Source organism: Mustela erminea, chromosome 11, assembly GCF_009829155.1.
Source record: "Mustela erminea isolate mMusErm1 chromosome 11, mMusErm1.Pri, whole genome shotgun sequence".
Taxonomy (NCBI): Eukaryota; Metazoa; Chordata; class Mammalia; order Carnivora; family Mustelidae; genus Mustela; species Mustela erminea.
The window spans coordinates 29,388,960-29,416,108 of record NC_045624.1 but is presented as its reverse complement, the minus strand read 5'-3'; the positions used below and the strand labels follow the sequence as shown (position 1 = coordinate 29,416,108).

Genomic DNA, 27,149 nt, shown 5'->3' with positions numbered 1-27,149 from the left:
CCCTCCACTCCTTTATGAAGCCTTTTCCCCTTAAGGATAAAGAACAAACAGGGTTGACGGAGGGAGTTGGCTGGGGGGTGGGCTAAAGGGATGGTGGGGATTAAGGAGGGCACTTTTTATGATGAGCCCTGGGGGTTATATGTAAGTAATGAATCACTAAATTCTACTCCCGACACCAATATTACACCATATGCTAACTAATTCGAATTTAAATTAAAACTTGGGCGGAAAAAGAAGTCGTTCTTCTTGAAGTGGAACCTTATCTAAGAGTCAAGCTCCTCCTTTTTTTCATTTTATTTTATTTTATTTCTTTTAAAGATGATCATTTTCATATGGGGTTTTAACAATTTCAGTATAGATCCAAACAATAAACCTGCTTGACATCAACCCTGGTGTTCAAATAACATCCAAAGATAAGGTGTGAGGATGGTAGTTTACTTCTTGCACCAAAATGAAGATCTGCTTTGATTCTACAGTAATTACAGTTTAGTGCGTCAGTCTCCTTCTTGAAAATCTCACTCTGTTCATGCCTTCCTAGCTCCATCTTCCCTCTGAGATGCTGGCTGCTCCTACTTGCACTGTTCTAATGTCCTGTCCATTATTCGGTGTAATAAACATTTATTAAAGCTACAGGCAGGGGTGCCTGGGTGGCTCAGTGGGTTGGGCCACTGCCTTCAGCTCAGGTCATGATCTCAGGGTCCTGGGATCGAGTCCCACATTGGGCTCTCTGCTCGGCAGGGAGCCTGCTTCCTCCTCTCTCTCTCTCTCTCTCTCTCTGCCTGCCTCTCTGCCTACTTGTGATCTCTGTCTGTCAAAGAAAATAAATAAAATATAAAAAAAAAAAGAAAGGTGGGAGTTTGCCATTGGGAAACAATGGAAGCCCTTAGGCTGTGCTAGGGTTTTTGACAAAGAAGGTTAGGGAAGCACTCATGATCTCTTAGACTTTGAAGGAAAAAAAAAAAAAAAAGCTACAGGCAAGATAAATAGTTCATATTATCAAGTTGTCTGTAGTCTGATAGTTTGAGCTTGTTATAAAAAATATATATAATTAGGAAAATGTGCTAGGCTTCAAAGGTTGAGAAGCATCTACTAGAGACATCGGTAAAGGCCCAATGAAAATGGGCTTGGCAGTCCAAAACGTTGAGGTTTGGATCAAAGCTCCACCCATTATTGCTGAGTGACTTCGGACAAATTACTGAACGTCTCTGAACCTCATTTATAATTATCTACCTTAGATGATTGTTACCAGGTTGAAGAAATAAAAAGATCATACAAAAATGTTTTACATAATGTGAGAAACATTTGTAAGTACTTAGGAAAAGGCAGCAGCTATAAAGTAAAATAGTGAAGCTGTTAAAAATATATTGTACTGGACTGCCATGGTTTGAAGAGCATATTCTCCATTTACTAGCTAACTCAGGCAGAGCGACAATTCTGTGCCTCTTTTCCTCACCTGTATCATGAAAATAACAATATCTATCTCACTAGGATTGTGGAGGAGACAAAATTGATTAGTTCATATAAAACTCTTCATATAAACTACTTTATCATCATCATCTTTGCCATTATTATGGTTTCAGTCCCCCATGTCACCTTTGCATCATAAGCTTCTTTCCAGCCCCACAAACTAGACTCTCCTCACAGGTAACCATGACTCTTCTTACCTCAAGCAAAGACCAAATTAGTTCTTCGTCAACTTGCTTTACTAGCATTCAAGCAGCCTAACGGAACACATAAATGGTTCTAAAATGTGTTCCTAAAAGTCTTTGAGGTTCTATGAAATATGTTAACCCACCCCGCCCCAACCCACAGTCCAGGGACCATCCAGAATCACACAAGCTGGAGACAGGGGGAAGACAGTTATTCTTAAATTGTTGTGTAAATCGGACAGCATTCTAAGATTGTGGTTTTTGTTTGTTTTTGTTTTTTTTTTAAGATTTTATTTATTTATTTGACACAGAGAGAGAGAGAGAGAAAGCACAGCAGGGAGAGCAGCAGGCAGAGGGAGAGGGAGAAGCAGGCTCCCCAATGAGCAGAGAGCCAGATGCAGCTCTACCCCAGGACCCTGAAATCATGACCTGAGCTGAAGGCAGACACTTAACCACCTGAACCACCTGGGCTCCCCTAAGATTGCAGTTTTAACAAAGGACTCTGAGAGTGGGGCACTTCGGTGGCTCAGTCTGTTGAGCATCAGACTCTTGATTTTGCTCAAATCGTGATCTCAGAGTCATGGGATCAAGCCCTGCATCAGGCTCCGTGCTGAGTGCAGAATCTGCTTGGGATTCTCTCCCTCTGCCCCTCTTTCTGCTCTCAATCTCTCCCTCTCGCTCTCTCTAAAATAAATAAGTAAATAAAATTAAGGAAAAAAAAGGATTCTGAGACTTTTTAAAAGTTCAATATACCTTCTCTGACCTTTAAACTGTAAGTTTCATGTAAAGTAAGACCTTGAGTTGATGTTTAAATTATTGTCCAAATATCTTAAATGGCAAAATAAGATTCCAAACCCTTCTGGCATGCTCCTCCCTGTATACTAAAATAGAGAAAAGTAAGGTCATAGGCATGCTCCCCTCCCTGAGTGAGCACTCTCTGTCTCCCAATCATGGACCTAAAGAGTCCATGGAGCCAAGACTTAGCCTCCAAAAAGCCAACTAATACATTCACACAGGTTGCTTCTGTGAAATTCAAAGTTTTAGTTCAGCTTCACACTGAGATTCTGTTGTAATTGGCTTGGGATGGGAGCCAGTCAAGCCCTGGTGTGCAGGAGCTGACCCCCGAGAGAGCCGATGTGTGCCCATCTCTCCCCAGCTCTGCATTCAGTGACACCACGTTGGTGGCTGGAAACCAACCACATATTTAGCTCATGGAAATCTTCAAAGGCTACAAATCAGGATTTTTTTTCTGCTCAGATATCCAGCATATTAGCACCCCATTAAAATGTTCGTTTACATTCCCTATAAGAATTTAATGCACGGCTAGCACGGAGAACTATTGAGAAGAAAGGAATATATCTAATGAATTAATTCTTCCAGAATCTGAGATATCTGTGATTATTACATGGTCGCAGCTTTTCTATCTGGTGCCACGAACATGCAATATTTTATACACTCATTGTGCTCATACACACACACACACACACACACACACACACATATGAGCTGAAAATTTAAATTAACTCAAATGTTTAATGTTAAAAGAGAGTTTCCTAATTTTTGAATTAGAAGTTGAATCATAAATTTTAGCATCATAGAATTTGAGTGCTGAAGGGAATTTAAGAAGAAATCTGCTCCAACTCTTTCAGAATCAAAACAAAACCCACTATGATTATGGAAAACCAAGACTCCCATTTACCCACTAATCTATGTAAACGCAGTACTGGGATTTTAATATCTATCCTGAGTTCACCACCTGAATTTCCACATAGGTTTTTATGGTAGGCTTGTTTACAAAAAGAAGAGAGAGAGAGAACGAAGTGTTCTGTCATAACTTCTTTGTTCTAGTCCCAAGGGGCCTGTCCGTGGTAATAAGGTCCATGACACAAGGAAACAACTCATACTTTCAAATGAAAATATCCACACATAGCCTGAGTGAAATAATTAAACAGCATGCACATTTCCATACCTCATCATTTGAGTACAACAAATACGTGTGCTGGAATCATCTCTCATGGAAAGAACGCTTCCCTTCTCACAGGATGTTGAACAATTACCACAGATTAGAGAACTGCTATCACGGTTCCCTAAGCACGTAATCCTGTGCACTGATGAAAAAATAATACAGTACCCATAATAAAGAGAAGATGTAAACACCATACCCATGCAAGAAGCAACAGATTTCTTTTCACTGTTCCACAGTATCCTAACATCCCCACGATGATAAGGAAGCAGCAAACAGCAATCATGACTGGGTGAACGACAGGAAAATAAGTCAAGATGACAGCCTCCTCTACCCTGAAAGAAGAACAATGATGCCACATTACACATAAAATATAACCGAAATGCACCTACGACACAGTACAAGACACAACGGAGATTCATGTTCATAAACCTTTAAATCGTCCTGCCTCAAAGCTGACGACTGTGTAGCTATTTTCAAAATCACTGCGCTATCACTGATTTGCTTGCTTGTCTTGTTTTTGTTTCATTTCGTTAAGTTTTTTTATACAAGTGGTAGCATTTCTACCTCAACTCATGTAAAATATCTGATAAGATGGGGTCCCCAATAAGAAGTCCAGCTACTATCAGCTCTGAAGCTTTAGCCTGGGGAGTGGGGGAGAAAGAGGCCCCGTTGTATCCCAGCTGAGAAGAGTTTCTCTCCTCTTCTCTGACCTGGCCAGCACCTCTTCTGGGCCCTCCCCCAAAACCACAGATCCTCCCCCAAATGCAAAAGACTGCTGTGTCAAAGGAAATTGGTCTCTATTAAAAGAAAGAGGAAGGGAGGTAATTTCTGCTGAAAAACCATGAAAAAATCATTAACTAGAATCATACTAGTAAGAGTACTAAAACAAAAATCAGCCATTACTGTGTGCTTAGCTCCCCTGTGCTAATGACTTTACAAACATGTACCTCAGTCCATTCACCAGACGTTTTAGAGCCATATATGTGGAGTCCGCATTCAGTTATGAGGAAATGGAGACTGGGAGAAGTTAAGTGATTTGCCCCTTGTGATATTAGTGGATTAACCTTTTGAAATTTGAAAGGAAAATGGCAATGTTGAGTTTGGTTTTTCCTTAGCTGAGGGAGATGAAGGAAAGAAGGTTGGCAGTAGTTTTCTTTCAGAAAAGTAGCTAGGCTGTCCTTTACGCACAAACATGATGTGGCTGCCACACTGTTCAGAGGCCAGGCAACTGGCACCACCATACCCAGAAATGTTTTCTAGAACAAGTATCATACCTTAAAGAGAATGCTAGAAAATGCAAGTGTCTGTAACAAAGGTTATTGATCATGGGAGAGCATTATCATCTAAACAGCTGAGGGCAAAATGACTTAGAAACTAGGGTCTAAGGAAACCTGATGAAAGAAAGGAACCATTGATTATGAAGCCTACCTTGTTTCTGCAGTTAACGTCAGAACATTATTGAGGTAGTCCCTCATCCAAGCAGAAACTGCCAGCACACTGATGGACATTAACTGGAAAGGAAAAATAATACCAATTGGTGATCAAGGATTTATGCAACATTCTCTGCAGGATTAATCATTCAAGCAATTAAGGATTTTTTTCTTACATGATCATTATGCTTTTTTCCAATTACTGTTTAGAAATTCACTATTGTTATAAATATCTGTCATTTCATTTTGTAATCCTGCCATAGTCACTAAAGAGAATTTCACCGAAGGAGGACACAGATAGCTCGACAATTGAATGTCTGATTCTAGGTTCAAGACAGGAACTGTACAAGATGAAGAGGCCACAAAATGACTAAATTATTAGATGTACAAGATGAGCCTAAAACACGTCATACAAAATAGCAAGGAAGCCATCAAATCCATACTATTGTTGTTGCCAAGAAAGTCACAAGAGAACTTGAAAGAGTTACCACTGGATATAGGTCAAACAGTTTGGGCATCAAAATAACAGTAATAATAACAATAAATGCAATGATTTGAAATATCAATTACGCTAAAATCTGTGAATGGATAATAATACTTAAAACTCACTTGTCACCTTTGTAGGATGGTGGACATTCAACTCAATATTCAGAAAACTGGTATGAATCCAATTTTTAATCCTACATTTCCTATACAAACTAAAGAAAGAATCAAAGACTTCATGAAAGTTTTTATAGAATTTCTGCTAATACATGCAGAAAGCATTAAAAGAATATTACTATTTACAACCCTTATTGAAATAATGGATCTCTAGGCAAAGATCCTCAATGACTACCTAAGTTATTATGTAAGTAGTTCTCCGTCCTGCCTGTGCATTAAAGTCACCTAGGACTTCTTAAAAAAATAAAACAAAACAAACAAACAAACAAACAAACAAGAACCACTCTGAATGAGCCCAGAACCACCCTGGATGAATTCTTGAAAGTAGGGCAAAGGCATGAGAAATGTGTAAGGCTCCACAGATGTTCTAATGTGTACTCAGGGCTGAGAACTGCATAATGTAAAATATGCATAAAACTGCATAACTTCTAGAACAGGGAGATCAGACTGAAGTAAAATACCGGCCCCCACTGATTAGTTTTAGAATTACAAGAAGAGATAATGTGCCTCCCCCAACCAAAGTGAGGCAATCAGAAGTATTTGAAGTATTTTTACCAAAAAGTCAAACCTGCATCTACCCAAGCCTCCAGCACTAACTATCAGTTTATAGGAAATACAGGGAAAAGATTGAAACTTGTTAAAGGCCACTGTGGGGATGCAATGAGCAAAATCAAGAATATGAAAAATAATCACAGGACAAATGATCTGGTTTCTTTAATTTAAAAAACTGGCCATGTGGAAAAAAAAGAGGGAAGGAGAAACTATTATAAATTAAAAGAAATTTAAGAGATTACCCAAATGCAGTATGTTGACCTTGTTTAGCTCCCAATTCAAACAAAACAGCTGCAGAGAGACCTTTATACGACAGAGGATGTTTTCACATGACTGGGTACTTGAAAATGTTAAGAAGTTGTTGTTTTAGATAAGACAATGATATGAAGATTTTTTTTAAAGGATCCTTATGTATATGCTTTAAATTTTCCATACTTAAAAAAAAAAAAAAAAACACTTTTTTTTTTTTTTAAAAAAAGCAACAATGTAGAGCACATTCAAAATGAGTCTCCTGGGAAGCTTTTCAAAAAGTTGAAGGTTAACCCCTAAATTCTGAAGATCTTTCCTATTTAGATGGAAATTTTTTCTAACGTGTGCCTTATCCTTATCTTAAGAATTTAATTTGACTTGAATTTGATTTTTCATTTCTGGCATCTCAGTGAACATCAATTACCATTATGCATTATAGATTTCGCTTTTAAATACAGAAATAATGAATACACAAGACAGGAATGGGTCTATACTGACTCAAACCATGCTCGTGAAAACGCTTTCTGGATAAAGGCTCCAAGGCAAACAGAACAGGCAGATCTCTGTGACCTCTAGTACAGTGAAATATGGCTACCTGCTTGGAAAATCAGCTAGTGAATCCGCTCATTCTTCATCCAGTGGCAAATATTTACTCAGTACGTACTGTCTGCCTTGAAATTGTCTGTACTAGATTTGGAGACCCAACAATGAATACGAGATGCTAGATCTCAGCCTTTGTGAAGCTCCTTGTGGGACACAAGGAATAAACAGATAAGGCAGATAATTATGGACTATAAATAGTACGATGCAGCACAGAAAAATGAAGTGATCTGTTCAAGGTCTTATAGACTCTAAATGGCAGAGCAGAGATTCAAATCCAAGCCTTTGCTTTAGGCTTACTCACTAAGTCCCTTCCACATTTAAAAATGAGCATATTAATTTCCACAGGGAGGAGACTAGCCTGCACTAGCCGGTTCTTTTTTGAAAAGGGGAGGGATAGAATGGGGGTAGTCTGTAGTGGCCAGGCTAAGACTGAATGTCTTAAGTATATTCTTTGGTGAACAGAGTCTCAGGGGTCAATGGCCTAAAACAGAGTAAGGATCCTGGGACCACAGTTCAGAGAAGAATAAGGCCAGTTATTACTATCCTCACTCCTGATGGGATAAAAACAGATGATAAACTTAATAAAAGTTACACAGTGGGTCAACCGCAGTTTATCAAGCATGCTTCTAGCTTCTGTGAATTTGATGCTTTACCCTCTGTTCTGTATGTTCGGGCTGGACACACCTTGGTCTGAACAAATTGATAACGTACCTGAGCCACCCTGCCTTGGCTGCCCGCCCTCTGCCACCCTCGGGAGGAGTCTTTCTCCCAGGTTCTTACTTCCCATTTTCCAATACAAACCAACCAATCCAGACCCCACACCCAACTTCCTCTGTTATTGTGGGCTCTCCCTCTGGGCCACTCTACAACTGCTGTAATCACCCCAAGGTCTAGGTGCCAGACAATCGAGGAGAGCCCCTGTACTCCAGCGGCTGCTGAAAGTATTTAAACTAGACAATCCCGAACCTACTTACTTTGTCTGGCCTGTTCCTTGTTTTTGTTTGTTTGTTTATTAACATATAATGTTGGCCTGTTCCTTGTTGATGTAACCACAGTAAAAGTACAAGGCCAGTCCCTCTCTTTTGGTCTTGAGATGGACCCCAATGCTTCCCCTCTCAGCCCTTGTGATGAGACACGTACTGTCTTGCACACATGATCTGTGAGTATAATAAACTATCTTTTCAATGGCAGTCATCTGATCTTTTGGCTTCTCTATACCTGATAATAATAGAACCTATTAAAATGCACAGGGCTAGCAGGGTACCTGGACCACACGACTAAATCTGAACCTACGTGTTCTCCCTCTACTTGGCTGTATATGGACCTTTAAATACCTTGTAAGTTTCATGGGGGAACAGGAAAGTCTATTAATGTGCTATTTTATGTAATTACCTCAAATTCTTTTTTCTTTTTTTCTTTTTTTAATACTTTTTAAAAAAGATTGTATTTATTTATTTGACAGAGAGATACAGAAAAAGAGGGAACAGAAGCAGGCAGAGTGGGAGAGAGAGAAGCAGGCTCCCCACTGAGCAGGGAGCCCAATATAGACCTCGATCTCAGGACCTTGGGATCATGAGCTGAGCCAAAGGCAGACCCAACCGACTGAGCCACCCAGGTGTCCCTAATTACTTCAAATTCTTGCCAATTACAAATAATTCCTTTCTTTATCATTCTTTAATGTAATAACTCATCTTGGTTTCTCCATCCTCTAATTTCTTATAGGCTATTTAGCTAATTTTCAATACCATAGTTCTGAGACAGGTATCAATAAATTAACAGATTCTTTATTTTGGCATAGTCTGCTATCAGTGGTCATTTATACACTGTTCTTCCATTTATAACAAAAAATGTATAATTCTTCCACGTGGTATATTCTGAAACATTGCCGGCAGCATAGAATGGTTAAGTGCATGGGTTTTGAAGTAGTTCTTCTATTCAAAAAATATATATCGATCAACTGTTCTCGGCCAGGTCCTTCATGATGTGCTGGAGATACATGGTAGGGCAGTAAACAGCACCATCTCTAGGCTATGGTGAAATTTACTGAAAGGACACACATTAGCCAAGACGTCAAAGATGTAAATGTATAACTGCAAACTGTAGTAAGCCCTGGGAAGGAATAATACAAGTTGCTCTAAGCCTCCTTTGTGTGATGCCTGACCTATTCCATGGAGCCAAAGGGACATCTCTCAGAGACGAAGATCTGAGCGTTAATTATCAAGTTCATTAGGGAAAGAGTGACTGAAAAAGTACATTCAGTCAGAAAGAAAAGCAAAGATCCCAGGATGGAAGACAGCATGACTTGTTCCTTGCTCAAGGAAGGGAAACTGGCATGTGGTAAGAATGAAAAGCCAAGCAGGGACCAGATAATTCAGTCTTGGAGGCCATTTAAGGCATATGGGCTTGGCCATAATGATTGTAAGAAACCACCAAATCCAAAAGCCTTGGTTGGAATTCCACGCCTGCCCCTTTGTAGCTCTATGACTTTGGGTATCATTGAATCTCTCCTAAGCCTGTTTTTTCATATACAAACTGCTATGATAATAAGCCCAACTTCACAGAGGATTTATATGATGAAAGGAATAGGATTCTTCTGTATATTACCTACTACTACCTCAAGTCACTTTTGACCTCAGGGGTTTCTCTTAATCTTTCTCAGTCAGCTTATGAGATGACTCCTAAATCAGTTCAGAAACGGAATCTTCAGCTATCTAAAGGTCTAGCAAACGGATCAGGGATAAAGCTCTGTGATACAGCTACCTATTGGACTTGCATGGCCCTTCTCAGTTTTGACATCTCTGAAACTGAACTCATTTCCATTCCTCTCAAAACCTCTGGGTCCCTCCCATTGTGTTTCCTATCTCAGTAAATGGTGTAATCAACGCTTCAATCACAGAAACTGGCAACTTGGCAGACAGCCTGAACCTCTCCCTCTTCCTCAGTCCTACATCTAATTACTTTCAAGTCCTACAGATTGTTCCTCCACCACGGCTGGTGAATTCCTCCCCGCTTCCTGCCACTTCTGGCTAGTTCAGGCCCTCAGTCTCTTGCCAGGTAATTACAACCACTTTCTGATGAACTCTCTGGCTCACAGATTCCACATCAAATTTGCCCTTCGGTAGCTGCAGGAAACACAGATGGAGTTCTGCTTACCCAGCTTTCCTCGCTGCCCCTCGGGCACCTTCTTGGCTCTCACTTCCACTACCCCCAACTCTCTCCTAGAGACTCAAATTTAAATGCTTCAGCAGGGCACAGAGGCCCTTTTCAATCACCTTGAAACTGTCTCTTCAATCTGTTCGCTGCCAGCTGCTTCCCACATGCATTCTGTACTCAGATGACAAAAAGCTGTTTGCGCTTCTCCAACATGCACCACGCAGATCTCCCCAGGTCCCTGTGTCTTTCCCCGTGCGGTTCCCTCTGTCTGGGATGCACCCTGCCCCAGCCTTTCCATCCTCAGGAGCAGAGTAGAGCAACCCTACCCATCAAGACCAGCTCAAATAGCCGGCATGTAAAGATCTTCTCCCTACTCCCTCCTTACCCACAGCCAGTGCTCTTGGACAGACTTCACAGAGCAATTATTGACTGCTTTCTGTTTTCACCCACCCATCTCACTCCACAGACCACTGCTTACAGCCCCATCACCAAGCAGAGTACCAGGCCCAGCAGTGAGGTCCAAGAGATAGTCGATGAATGAATGAGAAAATAATTATAATAAAGAGAAACCATTTCAACTTGCTAGAGGAGAACATTAGCAAAATTAGGAGATGCTTTAAGAAGAGCTAAGCTTTGTACCACTGGAAGTTTTCCAGGAGAGAGATGCTTGCTGAATTATAAGACTGAAGATTTATATATCAGGTCAGAAGCTGGTTTAAGTGTTCTCAAGTGTCCTTTAAACTACAAACTTCTACTTGACTCTACTGTTCTTTTGCACAGTAGTTACCCAAGCACAGCAGCCGTGCCTAGAACATTAGTCAAAATAAATAATATCAATCCAAAGCCTTATCTTATGGCAAACAAGCAACTCTGAGACTAAACTGTTTTTTATTATGACATTATTTCCAGCTACATTAAATGTCTGAGAACAGTTTCATTCTCAAGGAATGATGTTACTCACCGGGGTTGAGAATATCAGAGCCATAACATACAGAAGGCAGGCTATCCCAAGAAACTATGCTAAAATGAAATGAGGTCACTTCAATAATAACCTTGATGCTATTGAATCTAGAAGCACAAATTATGCAAGCCATTCAGTACTCCTTATTAATAATGGTATTTTCTACTAATTTCCAAATTAAAATAAAATAATTCTTCAATTCATTATGATTAAATGATTAGGAACACCTTGGTTATCATATGTAACTAGGCATATAACTCCTTATTACATTTTCTCCAGCATTATAAAATATTGTTTGTAGTTCAAGGAAATGTTTAGAAAATAACACAAATATTGCTTTAGAGAAATATATTTAATATACTACTTAGCAGGACATTTGCCACATTCTGTCTTGCAAAATATTTAGAAAATGTTAGCTCTCAACAAATATTTATACATATGAAATTTGCTGTGTTGGAAACATATTCTGGTTTTGCTCAAATCTAATTATGTAAAAATAAGGATTGCATCAAGTTGTTTTCTAAATCAGAATTTCATGTGTGTGCACATTCCCTAAATGTATTGTGTAGTGTACATCTATAGTTTCCACCAAATAGCAATGGCATAGTCGCAAAAGAGAATTTTAAGTTCTTCAACTATCTGCCATCCATAACATAGAGTCTCGTATAAGGTAACAGTGACACCACTAATTTCTATTCTAGGCTGACAGATGTTTAAAACCACCTACCTGAATTTTCCTTTCTATGTCAAATCTGGTCGCAAAGAGCAGAATGAAGAAGAGAGATGGGGAACTTAGTTACAGTTCAATCTCTACAGAGAACCTGGACAAGTCATTCAAACTTCTGGAACCTTTGCTCATCCTGAAAATGGAGAACTGGACTAGGCACTTTTAAAAGTCCTTTTTGTCATAAAAAAGGCGGGGGGGGGGGGGGGATTCAAGTTGTGATTTATTGAAATATAAAGGTAAATCAATTCTCAATTATTTGGAGACTGGCAGCCCAATGTCAGTACCCCTCGGGTCTGCAGTAGGGACGTGCCCCAAAGAATCCCCCATGCCCTTCTCCAAAGGGTGGTCCTTATGGACCATGTGATGGCTTATCTTGGCTCAGCAGGGGCCACACTATATAAAAAGCATGTAACTTCATATAAAGTTTATTTTGAAAAAGCAGTAACCTTTGGGGCGCCTGGGTGGCAGTTGGTTGAGCATCTTATTCTTGGTTTCACTCAGGTCATGATCTCAGGGTCGTGGGATTGAGCCCTGCGTCAGGCTCTGTGCTCAGCGCAGAGTCTGCTTGAGATTCTCTCTCCTTCTCCCTCTGCCCCCCCACTCCTGTGTGTGCTCTCTCTCTCTCTCAATAAAATAAATAAATCTTAAAAAAAAACAACCCAGGGGCACCTGAGTGGCTCAGTGGGTTAAAGCCTCTGCCTTCGGCTCAGGCCATGATCTCGGGGTCCTGGGATCAAGCCCCTCATCGGGCTCTCTGCTCAGCAGGGAGCCTGCTTCCTCCTCTCTCTCTGCCTGCTGCTCTGCCTACTTGTGATCTCTTGTCTGTCAAATAAACAAATAAAATCTAAAAAAAAAAAAATTAAAAAAACAAAACAAAACAAAACAAAAAACTAACATTTGTTGGAAGGCTCTCACCTATCCCTTAGAATTAAAGAAAACGTCAATGACTTTCAGAGTATAAAGTTAGAGGCATTAATTTTAAAAAGTCGTGTTTTTATATAACTAAATAAATGTCACGTGGACACAAATGTCCTCTTGCCAAGAATCTCTTTAGGGTCTGCCATGAGCCAAACAACTAAGGTTCACTACCTATGGCCAAGGAAAAAGAAACATAACACTGACCTTCTGCTGTGGCATTTACCCTGCATATAGCCCCAAGTGTGAACTAGAATCCCTGTCCATTTTTCAGGTTTTCGATAGAGAAGTTTATCTCTATTGCTACGATCTTTAGTAATGGTAGGTGAAAAGCAATGGCTCTTATAGGACTTAAAAACTAAAGATGGGATGTTATATTTTTAGAATGTAATAAACAAACATATTTGATAAATGTTAAGTATTCATCAATGGCAGGAACTTCCAAAAACAACTGTATTTATCCATATTTGTAACAGCAGAAAATTGCCATCTGTGAATGGCAAGGGTTCATATTATAAAGCCACAGAAGCTGTCTTTAAATGGAGGAAAGCTTTTATTTACTTAAATAATATGCCATTTAAACAGTAAAAGTGGGATAAGTTCGAAGTAAAAATAACTCATTTCCTTGCTTCTTTGTGGCCAGAATGTGAATCATGGTGTCAAAAGAGTTCTCGGGGCGGTTTACTCACGTGCAGGGCGTCCCCAGTGACTTCTCCCATGACAAAACCACAACACTCGTGAGAAACCCAGAGGGTCCAATATCTGTGTGCCAACTCCAGTTCAGCTGTACTGGGATCAAGGTTCTTCAAAACATGGAAAAGCCACTCAACAGAGGGCAAATCGAGATGACTGGGTCCATAGTAATGGGGAAAAAGCAGTGCATTGGTGACCTACTTGCTTCCTCTTAGGTCCATGCCTCATATAAAAACATACTCAAAAGAAAAACCACTCTGTTTAAGTTTTAGCTCTCAGAACAGCAAACTAAAACTGTATAGGTCTTCAGTTAAGATTTGGTTTTCTTTTCCCTAACATCCTTTGGGTAGAGAAAGGGAAATGGTAGCTATATAATAGAAAATAGATAGGGAGAAAAGAATTTCAAAATGCCAAGTGAGGAGTAAAAGGCTACAGCTTTTGATCCCAGAGGTTATAAGGGCAGGATTCACGGTTCTGCAAAACTTGAGGCAAGAACAATCCCTGTGCATACTCCGAATGTGAGGTCTTTTTAAGAAGTGGGGCATATAGGCTACGCTGGTTTATTCTGCTTCTGGTTCCAGTGACAGCTCAAAGCAAGGACAGGTTCCTTGTTCTGTAACACGTGGCACTCAGACCAACAGCATCACAGAGGAGCTAGAAAAGCAGACTGCCAAGCCCAGCCCCGGAGGTCCTGAATCAGAATCTGCCTTCTGACAAGATGCCCAGGTGACTGGTTTGAGAAGCACTGCTCCAGCGGACTTGGAATGAGGAGGTGGACAGCTAATCCCTTCCTAGGGAGTGTGTCTGCCTCTCCACCGCAAGTAAACTCCCCACCATGTCCAGCAGTACAACTTCTATCAAACCTTGGAGGAAAAAAATTTGAACCTTGAGTCTCTGTTCTGGCACTTACTAGCAAGTTACTGAACTTCTCTGAGCAACCTCTGTTTACCCCCCGCAAAACAAACAAACAATTTTCCGGGGCTGTTACGAGAATTAGATGCTTGTGTAGTGTAAGAAAGCCCAGGAATGCGCCTGGCCCAAGGTTGAAAACGACATCTGACTCAGTAAGGAAATATACCATCTGCAAACATTGTTTTAACACCGAAAGAATAATGCTAATTCTCCCAAAGTTAGATGTGCATTTCATACAATTCCAACAAAAACCCCAACAGATATTTTTAATCATATAAAATAAGCCTAAAATCCATAGGCAAAAAGGAACCTTAATGGAAACAAGAAAGGGGGGTGCTTTGAAAGAACAGAGAAAATGAAAGAATATTTAAATTCTTAGAGAAAAATTCTATTAAAAACAGTGTATGAAACTTTGTTTAACTATTGTATAGTAACAACATAAATGAAATCAATGGGCAAACAATAAGGCATACTATATGGTAAATATGAAATATTTAATGAATATGAATCATGAAATGAAATAATATACATGAAATATATATAGGTCTAAAGAAAATTATGTTGATGCTCAACTGTGGGGGGGGGCGCGGGGAACAAAGTAACAGTGAAATAATACTTTAAACTTTTCCAACTGACAACAATTATAAGGTGCCTGTACACCAACAAGATGACAACAAATATTTGTACGCATATAATGGGGTGTTATTTGTGTTCTTCCGAAGGAACAGATTCCCAGGACAGGAGTTCTGGGTCTGAGAAATGTAGCAGTGGTAGCGGTATTAATCACAAGAATAACAATTACTGCTATTACTAACACAGGCATTCCTTTGACCAAGCAATCCACTTCCTGATAATCTACTTGAGCGTCATTACTGCAGTCAGAGTGGTAACGACCGCAAATAGTACTATCTACTGTCACTACTACCACACGGAGAGCATCGTTAAATGCAACTGTTCAAGCACTATGCATATTTTAACTCTAATCCTCCCAACAACTCTAAAAAACCTTCATCCCTATTTCATAGACTAGACTGAAGCATTAAATGTGCCTGGTCAGTGTAAGAACTATATAAAGATTAGCTACTTTGTTATTGTTGATATCTGGTATGCTCCAATGTAGTCATCCCACTCATGTGACTAAATGAGAAAAACAATTTAACGAAAAAATATATATATATGTATAGGGAATGTACATATAAATGTACATGAATGCATATATATGTGGATAGGTATGACTAAATACATATTTGTATGAAATAAAGGAAAATTCAGAGGGATCCATACGATGCGGTTAACATGGATTATTTTGCTGGAGGAAAAGTTGGCAGAAGAAAGCTGGACAAAGGGTGAAGGGATCTTAATAAATAAATATATCAGAACATGCACATAGAAAGTGAGAAAGTTGAAGTACAGGATAAAAACAAAGACATAACATTTTACATTCTTCAAAGATAAAACAAGCCCTGGAGGAACTGAAGGAATAAATTTTTTTAAACAAATTCATTACTCAGAAGAGCAATACATTTGTTAAATAATTGGGGTTTCCCCTGCCCCACATAATATGGATTATTAAGAAAATCCAAATCATCATTCTTTGGACAGCAACAACAAAAATCCTAGTAATTCCAAGATTGAGAATTTGGTAATTATCCATGTAAAGGCACTAACTAGGAGCAAGAAGACTTAGTGGCGCTCCTGATACTGTCACCATTGGGCTATTTAACCTCTGACCAGCCACTAACCTACATTTAGTTTTCTCATTCTCAAAGTAAAGAAGTTCAACAAAGTCATCTTTAAATCTCCTTTTAGTTATAAAAATGTGATGATTCTAGAATCAAAAAGCATAAAGCAGAAAAGTGAAAAGCTAGTAAATACAAGTGATATTATACATTAAAAAAAAAAAAGAAAGTTCAAAATCTTAACCTTATGGCTAGGCAGGTAATTGAATGACCCATTGAAAAAGGTACATATTTAGAATTAAAAACTGCAATAAGATTGATTAGGGATTTTACATTTCCAAGTGGTAAATTTAACTATTTGATGCTTATTCATTTTCATGTAGAGGAAAAAAATTATGCCAGTTTAGGTTATCTTTCAGATTACTCACTAAAGTAAACCTTAATTTGTCACTTTAAAATTGAGGCACCTATAGGAATTAATTCAAACCAAAATATCATCCTCTAGAGACCACAGTTACCTCTTATGCAAAGAGGATGGCAAATGCTAGCCAGTCAGTCACATAAATAAATCACACATTAATATTTCTAATAGAAAAGTATGAATTATTAATAGAACACAAAATTGGCAAAGAATGATCCGTTTAAGTATGACAGCTTCTCAAAGCATCAGTTTTAATTTTTATATTTTCCTCATAAGTTTCACAAATAATAAGGTGATTATTAATAACATATAATGAAAATTTATGCTTGGGCGCAAAGCATAGAAAGTCACTAGCTCATACAGCATAAAGATTTCCATGAGCTTGTTAAATTTTATGTATTTTATTTCCTTAAATGGTTCTGGGATTTTCCAAAAGCATACATATACAAAATTCCTTAAAACTTTGCCAACTTAGAAAGAGTTGCATGAAAACCACCTTTTCAGGCTGTATGGAATCTCCTAGAGAAATTTACCCGGTCCTTTGATAGGATATCTGTGTATGAATTCCTACAAAAACAGAGGAGGACTCCTTGCCCCAACCAAATTTTATAGGCTAGTATGAGGTAAGGAAACAATTTATAGCCTGGACAGTTATCTGAAATTCCTGAAAACAAACAGTTCCCTAAGTAGTAGGGCATAATTTTCTTATCTACAAGCACAAGCACGTGCATTTATTTATATCCCTAGGTTAACTTCAAGTCTAATTTTACTGCCACCAGTATCCAGGCGTCCATTTATTTTTTTTCTAATCACGAATGGCAGTTGAACTAGATCAAAGGCATTTTAAGGTCAAAATTGACTTCTCTGAAAAGTAGAGGGTGCGATCCTATGTAATTAATTAATGCTTAGCCATGCCCTTTGGCGCATTAAGTGGTGGCTGTAGGAAACCGAGTCCAGCCGTCCCCACCTGTTGGTGCACAGGAACTGCTCGACTTACCCAAAAAAGCAGATTGAGGGCGTAGAGAAGGCAGCGCAGGCACTTCACGGAATCTTCTCTGGCCATTGTGAGCCCCGAAAGGGAGAAGCCCCATCCTTTCACCACATCCTACTCCCACCGGCCAAGTCGCAGCGATCTGCAGGGGCAGGGAGAACAGGGGACTTATCTCCGCGCTCCGCACCCGCAGCCCATCCCTCCTCTGCCCGCCCTCAGCCGGGTCCCGAGTCTGGTCCGAAGCCTAGGTCATTCGAGACATCGCTTCGTCGAAGATCATTTGTTAAAGTTGTAACTGTAACCTAAACTCGCCTCAAGTTCCAGACTGGCTTCGGATAACACCTGCTGAGAAGAGAAAACATTGACTCCGGGATGAATGAAGGCACACAGTAAACTCCCGTTCTCAGGGGACGCGCGGCGGTGTCCTCTGCATTCTGATGAGACGCGCTTTAAAACCTCCCTCAGTCCACGCCCCTCCTCGGGGACAGCTCAGCTCAGAACTGTCCCCAAGGTTGGAAACCACACTATCCCCGGGAGACGTCACAGGCGCCGCCGGCGAGTCCGCGGGTGCAAGTGTCCCTCTCGTTAGGACAGCTCCTGGGTCCCCCAACTCCGCATCCCCCTCCCCATCCGCAGTTCGGGTGTGAACACAGGGCACTGGGGTGGGGGGGCTGCGGCGCTGAGCTGGGATTCCGCCCCGCGACTAGGGTTTCTTTGGGAGAACGTGAGAAATGGTGCTTCGGCCGGGAATGATGGATTAGCCCCGGGCGGGGGCGGGGAGGGGCGCCGGGGAATTAGGGCCGGTGCAGCTGTGCTGACGCCGGGTTAGTCACTCACGTCCCCCTCCCCCGGCCCCCGCCGCTGCCGCGACCCCGCGCTCCCGGCCGCCAAAGCAGCACAAAGCCAAGCGCGGTCCCCCGCCCCCCCCCCCCCCACCCCGCTCCGCCCCGCCACCGCGTCCGCGTTCGCGCGCCCCCGGCAGGGCGCGGGGGGAAGCGCCGGCGGCGGGGAGCCCCACCGCCAGCCTCTAAGTAGTTTAGCACACAGCGCCGGGGACAGCCGCCGGCGGGCTGGCGGGACAGCCGGCTGGAAAGACGCGAGACGTGCGGCCACTCACCGTCGGCGCTGGGCTCCGTGCCCCACTCCCGCCGGGGGACGGTCGGGGACGCAGTGCGGGGGCTCATCGGGGCAGGGACGCTCCTCCCGGGGAGCCGAAGGGCTGCATTGGCTCAAGCAGGAGACGCTTCCTTCTCTTTTCTCTTCCTCTCCCCCCGCCGCCGCCGTCGCCGCCTCCTGGGAAAAAGAAAAAAAAAGAAAAAAGAAAAAAAAAAAAAGTCCTGGGCAGCAGTTGCTGGAAAGTCTCTGTTAAGCCACCTCCCAGCGCCGCTGTCCCTCCCAAGTCCTCGCCAAGTCCGGACGAGGCAGCGGCGGCAGCCAGGGCCAGCTGCACAAACTCTCAGCGCATGCTCCGGCCGCCGGCTGCCCGGGCTGGATCCGAGTGGGTGTTTCTTGTCCCTTCACCCGGCGTGAGCCCCCCGAAGGGACGCCTCACCTCGACGAGACACGGTCCAGAAAGAGAGAAAGCCAACGGACTTTGGGAAGGTCCGCTCAGTAAACCCCTTTAAAATGGTGCTGTCCGAGGAGGGCAGGCTCGGTTATAACCATAGGGAAACAGGCTTTTATTATATGAAAATATTTGTGTTTGGGAAGGGGGGGGGGGGGGAGGAGTGGCCCAACCCAATTCCTGCAACGAGAAACTAGTTTTCACAACCTTTCTGGAACCACCCCCTGTGATTTGTCACTAACATGGTGCCCTATGATCCTTCTTATTGCTTTGTTGCCCTCCTGGTTTAAAAAAAAAAAAAAAAAGAAAGAAAAAAGAAAAAAAAGAAACAAAAACAAAAACTGTTCATTCCCACTTCCATGGTGCACTGATAGAATTTATGTGAACACCAGAGTCGACGTGTCCCACTCTGATATGCAGAATAGAAAGAAACATTTTTTTTAAACTCTCACAAGTAACCCAAAGTTTCCAAAATCTTCTCCCAATAAAGTTGTCTGAGTTTTAACTGGATGACTTAACTTGAATTGGGTACAGAGTAATGGGTCTTTGAATTTGTTTTTAAACTAGAAATTCAGGAAGTATTAAAGTAATAATAGTAGACTATCCCTCCAAAATTACCTTCCCTTTGGAAGGAAGAAGTTTCACACTTAAAAAAAAAATCACTCAATTGGTCCCCATATAAAGTTTTGATGTTTTATGCTTCATGATAGTCCACATATCTATGATTACTTCTGTGCACATTGTGTGGCAAATTAAACTATACCAACAAATACAAAGTCCATGAAATACAAGCAATATCTTTGAGAAAACCTAATAATGGAAGCCCTCCTTAAATTTCTTTAGGGGAAAAAAGAAAATTGGAGTTCTGTGTTTCTCGTCACCCAATTGCAGTCAGTCGCTGCATGACCAGAGTGACAATGAGACACACACTCTCATTTGGGTAGAAGTAAAATCAAGACTGAAAGAGAACCCAAGAGTTCTGGGTTAGGGTTAGGAGCAATCTTGGTAAACAAGTCACTAAGCGAAATGTAAGGCAGCAAGCCCCAAATAATACAAAGATAGACTTCTGACACAAAAGATCCAGAAGAACCTGCAATAATCCATCAGATGACTAACTCTGGCAACAAAGTATGTTCTGGAAACATGGAGAAGAGTAAAGAAACCTGTTTTATGTCTTCTACCAGTTTGTGTTCAAATTAGGCTGTACACCAGCTCTCAGCAGAGGAGTGGCGAGAAACCCGCCATCTGACCACTGTTGGTGCACAACTTCCTCTGTGAGGTAGAACTATCCCTATTTGAGGGGATTGTACGACTGCTATGAAAACTGACAAAAAGTGCAAAGGAATTCCCACGTCCCTGAATAGAGCTCTCTTCTACTTGGAGAAAGCAGTTAAGTTGCCTTTTCAAAATTCAGAAACTTTAATAATGTATTTTATTTATTTATGTATTTGAGAGAGAGAGCATGACTGGCAAAGGGAGAAGGAGAGAATCTCACGTAGACTAGGTGCTGAGCTCAGAGCTCAATCTCATGACCCTGAGATCATGACCTGAGCTGAAATCAAGAGTTGGTCGCTCAACGGACTGAGCCACCAGGTGCCCCATAATTCGTAAACCTTTAAGGGCCCTAGATTAATACAATTTTTGAGGACAGTACTTTAGAAATATGTATATCCCACTTCCTTTTTTTTAATTTTTTATTTTTTATAAACATATATTTTTATCCCCAGGGGTACAGGTCTGTGAATCACCAGGTTTACACACTTCACAGCACTCACCAAAGCACATACCCTCCCCATCCCACTTCCTTTTAATAAGTAAGCAATGTAGAGCCAAGAGAAGGTAGAGAAGTTGCTCAATGTTCCATCTCTGGTTAAATCAGATTCCAGACCAAAATCCAGAATTCTAATTTCTTAGTATGCTAGCACAGTGATTCTCAAAATATCTGTACATTCCAGTCACTTGGAGAGATTTGAAAAAAATCCTAATACTTACGCCATACCCCACACCAATTAAACCAGAATCTCTGCAGATGTGGCCTACGCATCTAGATGTTTCCAAGTTCCCCAGTTACTTTTACTCTGCAGTGAAGTTTGGAAACCATTGCAACTAGCACTTTACAGATGCTGGAAAACCAGCAAACGAGTCTCTTCAGACTTAGCTGGATCAAATCCCTCCCCTGGGAGCTGATAAATTGGAATTAATATCCTCATGTTACAAATTCGGAAGAACAGAGCTGCTATAATATTCCTGATAAATGGTCATCAGAGTCTGTGTCAACACTTCCATGGAGGTGTCCTCACCACCTTGGAGGCATTGCAGCAGCAGGCGGTTCTGGTTGTTCAATCCTGCCCACCTTTCCTCCACTCATCTTCTCCCCTTCAACCGTCTTTCTGCCTTTTGGAGTCCCCCAGCATGAGCAGGTCTCCCATCTGACAGCCCTTCAACTCCTTAACGGGCTGCCATTCGCTCCACCTCCATTTCTCTTCTTCCCCAGGATTATAGGAGCATGGGAAGATTCTCCGTGAGAATAACTTCTTTTTTGCACAAGAGGAAGATAGAAAAAAATAGGACATGACAATTTGAATATGGAATAACAGAGTAGAAAGATCATGTTGTCTTTGCACATGCCCATGAAGTAAGTACCCACCTTTGGGGTCATGTAGGCTTCGTTATATACCTTTTCAGTGTGCGACACCTACAGTGCCACATGCTAAAGATACTAAGAAGGAGATGGGCCTCGGGGTGCATCTGCCTTCTGTTCAGGTCATGATCCCAGAGTACTGGGATCAGCCCCACATAGGGCTTCTTAACACAGTAGGAAGCTTGCTTCCTCCTCTCCTTCTGTCTGTTGCTCCCCCTGCTTGTGCGTGCGCTCGCTCTCTCTCTCTCTCTCTCTGTGTGTGTCAACTAAATAAATAAAATCTTTTAAAAAAATAAAAAAGAAAGAGATGGGTCTCTACACTCCAGGAAAAGGAAAAATTATTCTTTTCAGTTTAGGCTCTACCAATTATACTTTTCAGTTTAGGCTCTACTAAGAGCCACTATTTATGAGTAATCTCATGCGTGCGAGTCCCTGAGTTAGGAGTAAAACTCAGCTATGCAAATACATACATACATGCATACTACATACTTGAAAAATAAGAAGGAGTGAATCTCAGCTATGCGGTAAGATGATACAAGGTTCTCACCCCACAAAGCAACTCATTTGTCCACATTGATTGTGCTCACTGTGCTCAAGTTGTGCAGAGGGTAGGAGGAGCATAGGGACTGGGTTGGAAGAATGAACTTCTCTGACCTCTTAGTGTAAGACTTACAAGTGCACCTCAGAGAGCTCTTTACAATCAATACAAGAAAGAGACTTGATATGTTTTAAGTAATATGTGTCTGACATAAATGGTGCTTCTCAAAATGTATCTTATTAATTCCTCCTAACTAAATATGAGATGCTGAGACTCAGATGGTTGATTTCTCCTGCCCCATACAGGGAGTTAAATAAAGAAACCGAGATTTTAGGATCTGACTCTTTCCACAGTTAATCTGCTTTACAATAATATTTCAGATTGGGGAATGGATTCATTGATAAGTCTCATGAAGAAAGAGATTTTAGACATTTTTATCAGTTCTTGAGAATATGAGGCTGGATTCCATAAATACATATACTCAAGCTAGAATTGGTAACTCTACGTTCACCTTTTACCTCTGAAAGACTGTATCCACTTGGATCTGAGAGAAGCCTTTTATTACCAAATCAGGTAAATTCAGTATTAGATAAATTGCTCTCAACTACAAGCCTAATGTTGACAAATAAAATACAAGGTGCCCAGTTAGACTAGAATTTCAGAGAAACAACAAGTAATGTTTTGGTGTAAGGATGTTCCAAATATCGCATGGGACAAATACCTCATGGAGCTTACATATACTAAAAACTGTTCGTTGTTTATCTGAAGTTCAGATTTAGCTGTGCATCCTACATTTTTATTTTCTACCTCTGACAGCCCCATGCAAACTAGAAAATTCAGCCGAAAACACCACAGCAGTAAGAATATAAGTAAATATACTATTTCACATTACAGTAAGTCCGAAAAGAAGAACTTATCTACTCGACAATGACATCAAGGAATCAGATCTTTCCCTACCTTACTCTTCTGATATAACAAGGTATAAGCTAGTGGCCTTGGGCTTCCTCTTCTCATGATTGCAAGATGGCGGTGCAAATCCAGACAAATCTGCTACTTCTTGTAGAGGAGGAGGAACTATTCCCTTCTATGGGTCTCCCTTAGGATCAAGGAAACCACTTCCATAAGTTTTGTTGCTGGTCATCCCTTGTGATTCATCAGCTAGAGGCCTGCCTCATAGTCATGTATGCCCAAGGAGTGTGAGCCTGCCATGACTGATTTAAAACAATCAGAACGTGTTCCCTGTGTCTCGGGTAATACTTCCCTGTGTCTCGGGTAATACTTCTCTGAAGTACAAGGCCAAACAGAGGAGGAGGAGGAGGATAGATACCTGAAAAGAGGCAGAATTCTGGTTGAACTTCAGAGTAGAGAAAAGAATGGATGCTACTATCTTCTTTCCTGTTCACTGCTAATAAAAAATAGCCCTCAGCCAACTATTTCTTGGCAGTACTCAGCAAAGGCCCTTAGTTACTGAGAGAACCAATGAAGCAGGAACCTACTGGCAACAGCAAAAGATCCCAAGACAATCCTATCACATCGTTTCCATCTCATGACATAAGCTTACGTCTCGCGCCCGTATTTGCCTTTGTACACCATACCATTGATGAAAGGATCGCATCCTCATAAAATCTCCTGGAAGAATTTCCTCTTGAAGTTTATCCAAACCCAGCATCTGTACAAAGTTCAGAGATTTGGGTTAATTTCATCAGTTGACATTGGTACAAAAAATCCAGTCTTATTCGATAAATATTTATTGAATTGTTGCTATAAAAAACTCAGAATTGTGATAGGAGATACCAAAAGTTCTAACACAATTTTGACTGTCAAAGAATTTATAACTTCATTAGAATGCTTCTCTTCAGAAAGCCAAATTTATAGAATGTAAGAGCTCTTTCCCTTTGTAAGAAGTCTGAATTTACAGTTCTTTGAAACAAACTGTACGGGTTCCATTTACAAATAGCTGCTAAAGCCTACCTTTTTGACTAACATCCCTCAGGAATTATTCCATTATCCCACTACATCAACTTCTTGTCATGCCCATAACACAACAACTAGAACGAAGAGAGTGACCATGAATATTAGACATTTGTCTTCATCTGCTGCCCCTTCCAATCAACTGGCTGTGCTTTAAAGATTTCAGGTTTCTCCAAAAGTGGTTTAATAAAACATTTATTTATTTACACTAGATTAAAATATTTAATTTTAGAAACTATTTTTAGTTAGCTAATGCAAACACACTTATGTCCTCATCTTACCATGTAGCAAACCAACTGTTTTATGTGACAAAATTGTGATTTTGTAGTGATAATTCAGCTTTTACAAAAGTTTTACCATTGCGGGGCGCCTGGGTGGCTCAGTCGTTAAGTGTCTGCCATTCGGGTCATGATCCCAGAGTCTTGGGATCAAGCCTCAGTCCAGGGATCGAGCCCAGCATCAGGGCTCCCTGCTCAGTGGGAGGCTTGCTTTCCATCTCCCACTCCCCCTGCTTATGTCCCCTCTCTCACTGTGAATCTCTGTCAAATAAATAAATAAAATATTTTTTTAAAATCTTAAAAAAAAAAGTTTTACCATTGAAACTTGGACTTTCTGTTCCTATGTTATTATCTGTATGTATGTGTATTAGCTACAACATATATGGCAAACTAGAGATATAGTAAATTTTCATTTCGTATTTCATAGTATGAGTGATTAAATGACCAATGTTTAAGAAGGAAAGTTAGTGTCTCTGCTGTCTTTGATGATGATCCATTTTATTTTTCTAAAGAATTAACAATGGCCATTATGTTTTGCTGTATTTGTATTGTCAGTATTCTTTCCTAGAAAGCAGTATTAAATGATTACTATTCACAGTAATAAAAGAAGAGATACCATGTCAGGGACATAAAACATCCATACATAATGCATACAGATAGTTTTAAAAACTTACAAGCATTTCTATCAGTTTAATGCTTTTCTTAGCTTTATCATCATTGTAACTGACTAGAAATAAGACTTGGAAGGTAATATGTTTGATTTAGAAAACATATACATATTTTCCCCAAGTGACTAGTAGGAATGAAATTATATGTTTTTGCTGTGAGTTGCATACTGATGGTGTTTTATGAACCCCTGTTGCATTAGCACTGGGTCACAGAAGAGAATCATTCCGAGCCTGCCAATGTGAAGATGAGTTGGTTCTCTCTTCGGGGGAAGGTGGCCTAAAATGTAGCAGCAGCCAACGAGGGCTGCAAGGCTGACCATATGTTAACTTAATTAAGTAGGTCCCAACAGCCATTCCTCGAATTGGGCGTAAAAGCTCAGCCTATAGCAGCCAAAACTTTACGTTACTTAGGTGTACTCTGTTTCTTGATCTTTTCCTTCTTTTACTGTTCCCAACTTGCACATATACTGAGAGCATCATAAATCACGTCCCCTCTTCCCTCCCTTCCACAACCTCCCTCTTTAGGCTCGTGTTGCCAGCTATCCCACGAATCCCATGAACTCACCATGTTTACTACACGTGCAAAGTTTCACAAATGTGCCTCCTTCCGTTATGGGAGTGGGCGCGGATGGCCAGAACCTAGAAACTAGACCAATCAATTAGGGTGTGACTGGAACTTGAGTGAAGACCCATCAAAAGGCGATGTAAATTCAGGCAGCCGAGCGGAACTAAGTATGAAGGGAATGTGTTGGCAAGCGGGAGGTGGAAATCTAGCAGGAAGACAGATGGCAGCATCAGAGAGGCCCAGCAAATGGGAACAGGCAGGTGCCCTGGCAGACAAACAGAAGTCAGGGGCACAGGGGTTGGGCAGCAGAAAACAGGAAATGTTCACAAAGTCAAGGAAAGCTGCCCTCCCTCCGTGTCCTGGTGATGCAGTCCTTCTCCACCAAGACACGATCAGGGAGTCTGGTCCTGGAAGATGAATACAGGTCCTTAGAAAATCAGGATTTGACAACAAGAACCTCAGTCCCAGAGAAATTCCTCTAGTTCCTAGTTTAAAGAGTTTTAATATTAAGATTAGAAACGTTTGTAGTGTCCAGATTCAGGGAGATCTTAAATTCTGGGCAGAAGAGTTTGTACCTCATTGAGAAGCAAGGATAGCCACAGAAGGTTTTGACATGAGCAGAAGAATAACAGAAGAAATCTACAACAGGAGTTTTCAGTCAGACCTGGATTTGAAGGCTGGCTTCAACAACTTGCTAGTCATGTGATGATGAGCAAACGGCCTTACCTCCAAAAGCCTCCGTTTCCTTATCTGTGTACTTTCCCTTAAAGTGGTCATGAATATTATGGAAGGTGTGAGTGGCCCAAATTTAGCTGGGGTCACCCTGTCCTTAACGGTTGAAACAGAATCAGTTGAGCCTCTTTCCCACCAGCGGTGGGCAAAGTCCTTCCGTTCTCCCCTTGCAGTCCCTCTGGGCATTATTTTGATGAAAAGTAATGGGAAACACTACTTCTAGAGTTCTGAGGCCGTTTATGGGTCATCTTGTCATCCCACAGACTCTTCTTTTCTCTGAAGGGTGACAGCCCTCAAGAAAAGATTCCTCCCCTTTCAGAGTATGGCTAGCACAAACCTACATTCGTAGCTGCCTTTGACTGAAATCTCAGAAACGCTGAAGGGATTTCTGTAGCAGCATCATATACAACTTAAAAACGAATATTAGAAATTCTCAGACTACTCTAGCACTACTTATTTCTTCCTTGTTGCCTTTTGCTGAAGTTTCTACATTGACTCACTCTCCTCTTATCACTGCTTATACTCCAACATCAAATTCCTGGTAACTTCTCATGCGGACGACATAGCTATCTATTTTGTTCCATGGCTGACTTTGAAACGATGCCCCACAGGTCTCCGTTTTCACACAATT

The 27,149-nt window shown here is 41.0% G+C and overlaps 1 protein-coding gene across 2 annotated transcripts in view; it reads right to left on the bottom strand.

The window, feature by feature from the left end:
- The window catches only part of TSPAN12 (tetraspanin 12), a 63,771-nt gene extending 44,533 nt beyond the window's left edge, over window positions 1-19,238 (bottom strand). Inside the window, exons 1-5 of one of the 2 annotated variants that reach the window (XM_032304760.1) lie at window positions 19,114-19,238; window positions 18,679-18,854; window positions 17,568-17,703; window positions 5,044-5,126; window positions 3,812-3,947 (exon numbers count right to left, since the gene is read on the bottom strand). In XM_032304760.1, the coding sequence (XP_032160651.1) occupies window positions 3,812-3,947; window positions 5,044-5,126; window positions 17,568-17,633 (285 nt within the window). In that variant the 5' untranslated portion in view covers window positions 17,634-17,703; window positions 18,679-18,854; window positions 19,114-19,238. Of the gene's footprint in view, window positions 1-3,811; window positions 3,948-5,043; window positions 5,127-17,567; window positions 17,704-17,873; window positions 18,216-18,678; window positions 18,855-19,113 lie in introns of those variants that run through there. The other variant, XM_032304759.1, reaches the window with a different exon arrangement.
- Window positions 19,239-27,149: the final 7,911 nt, after the last annotated feature.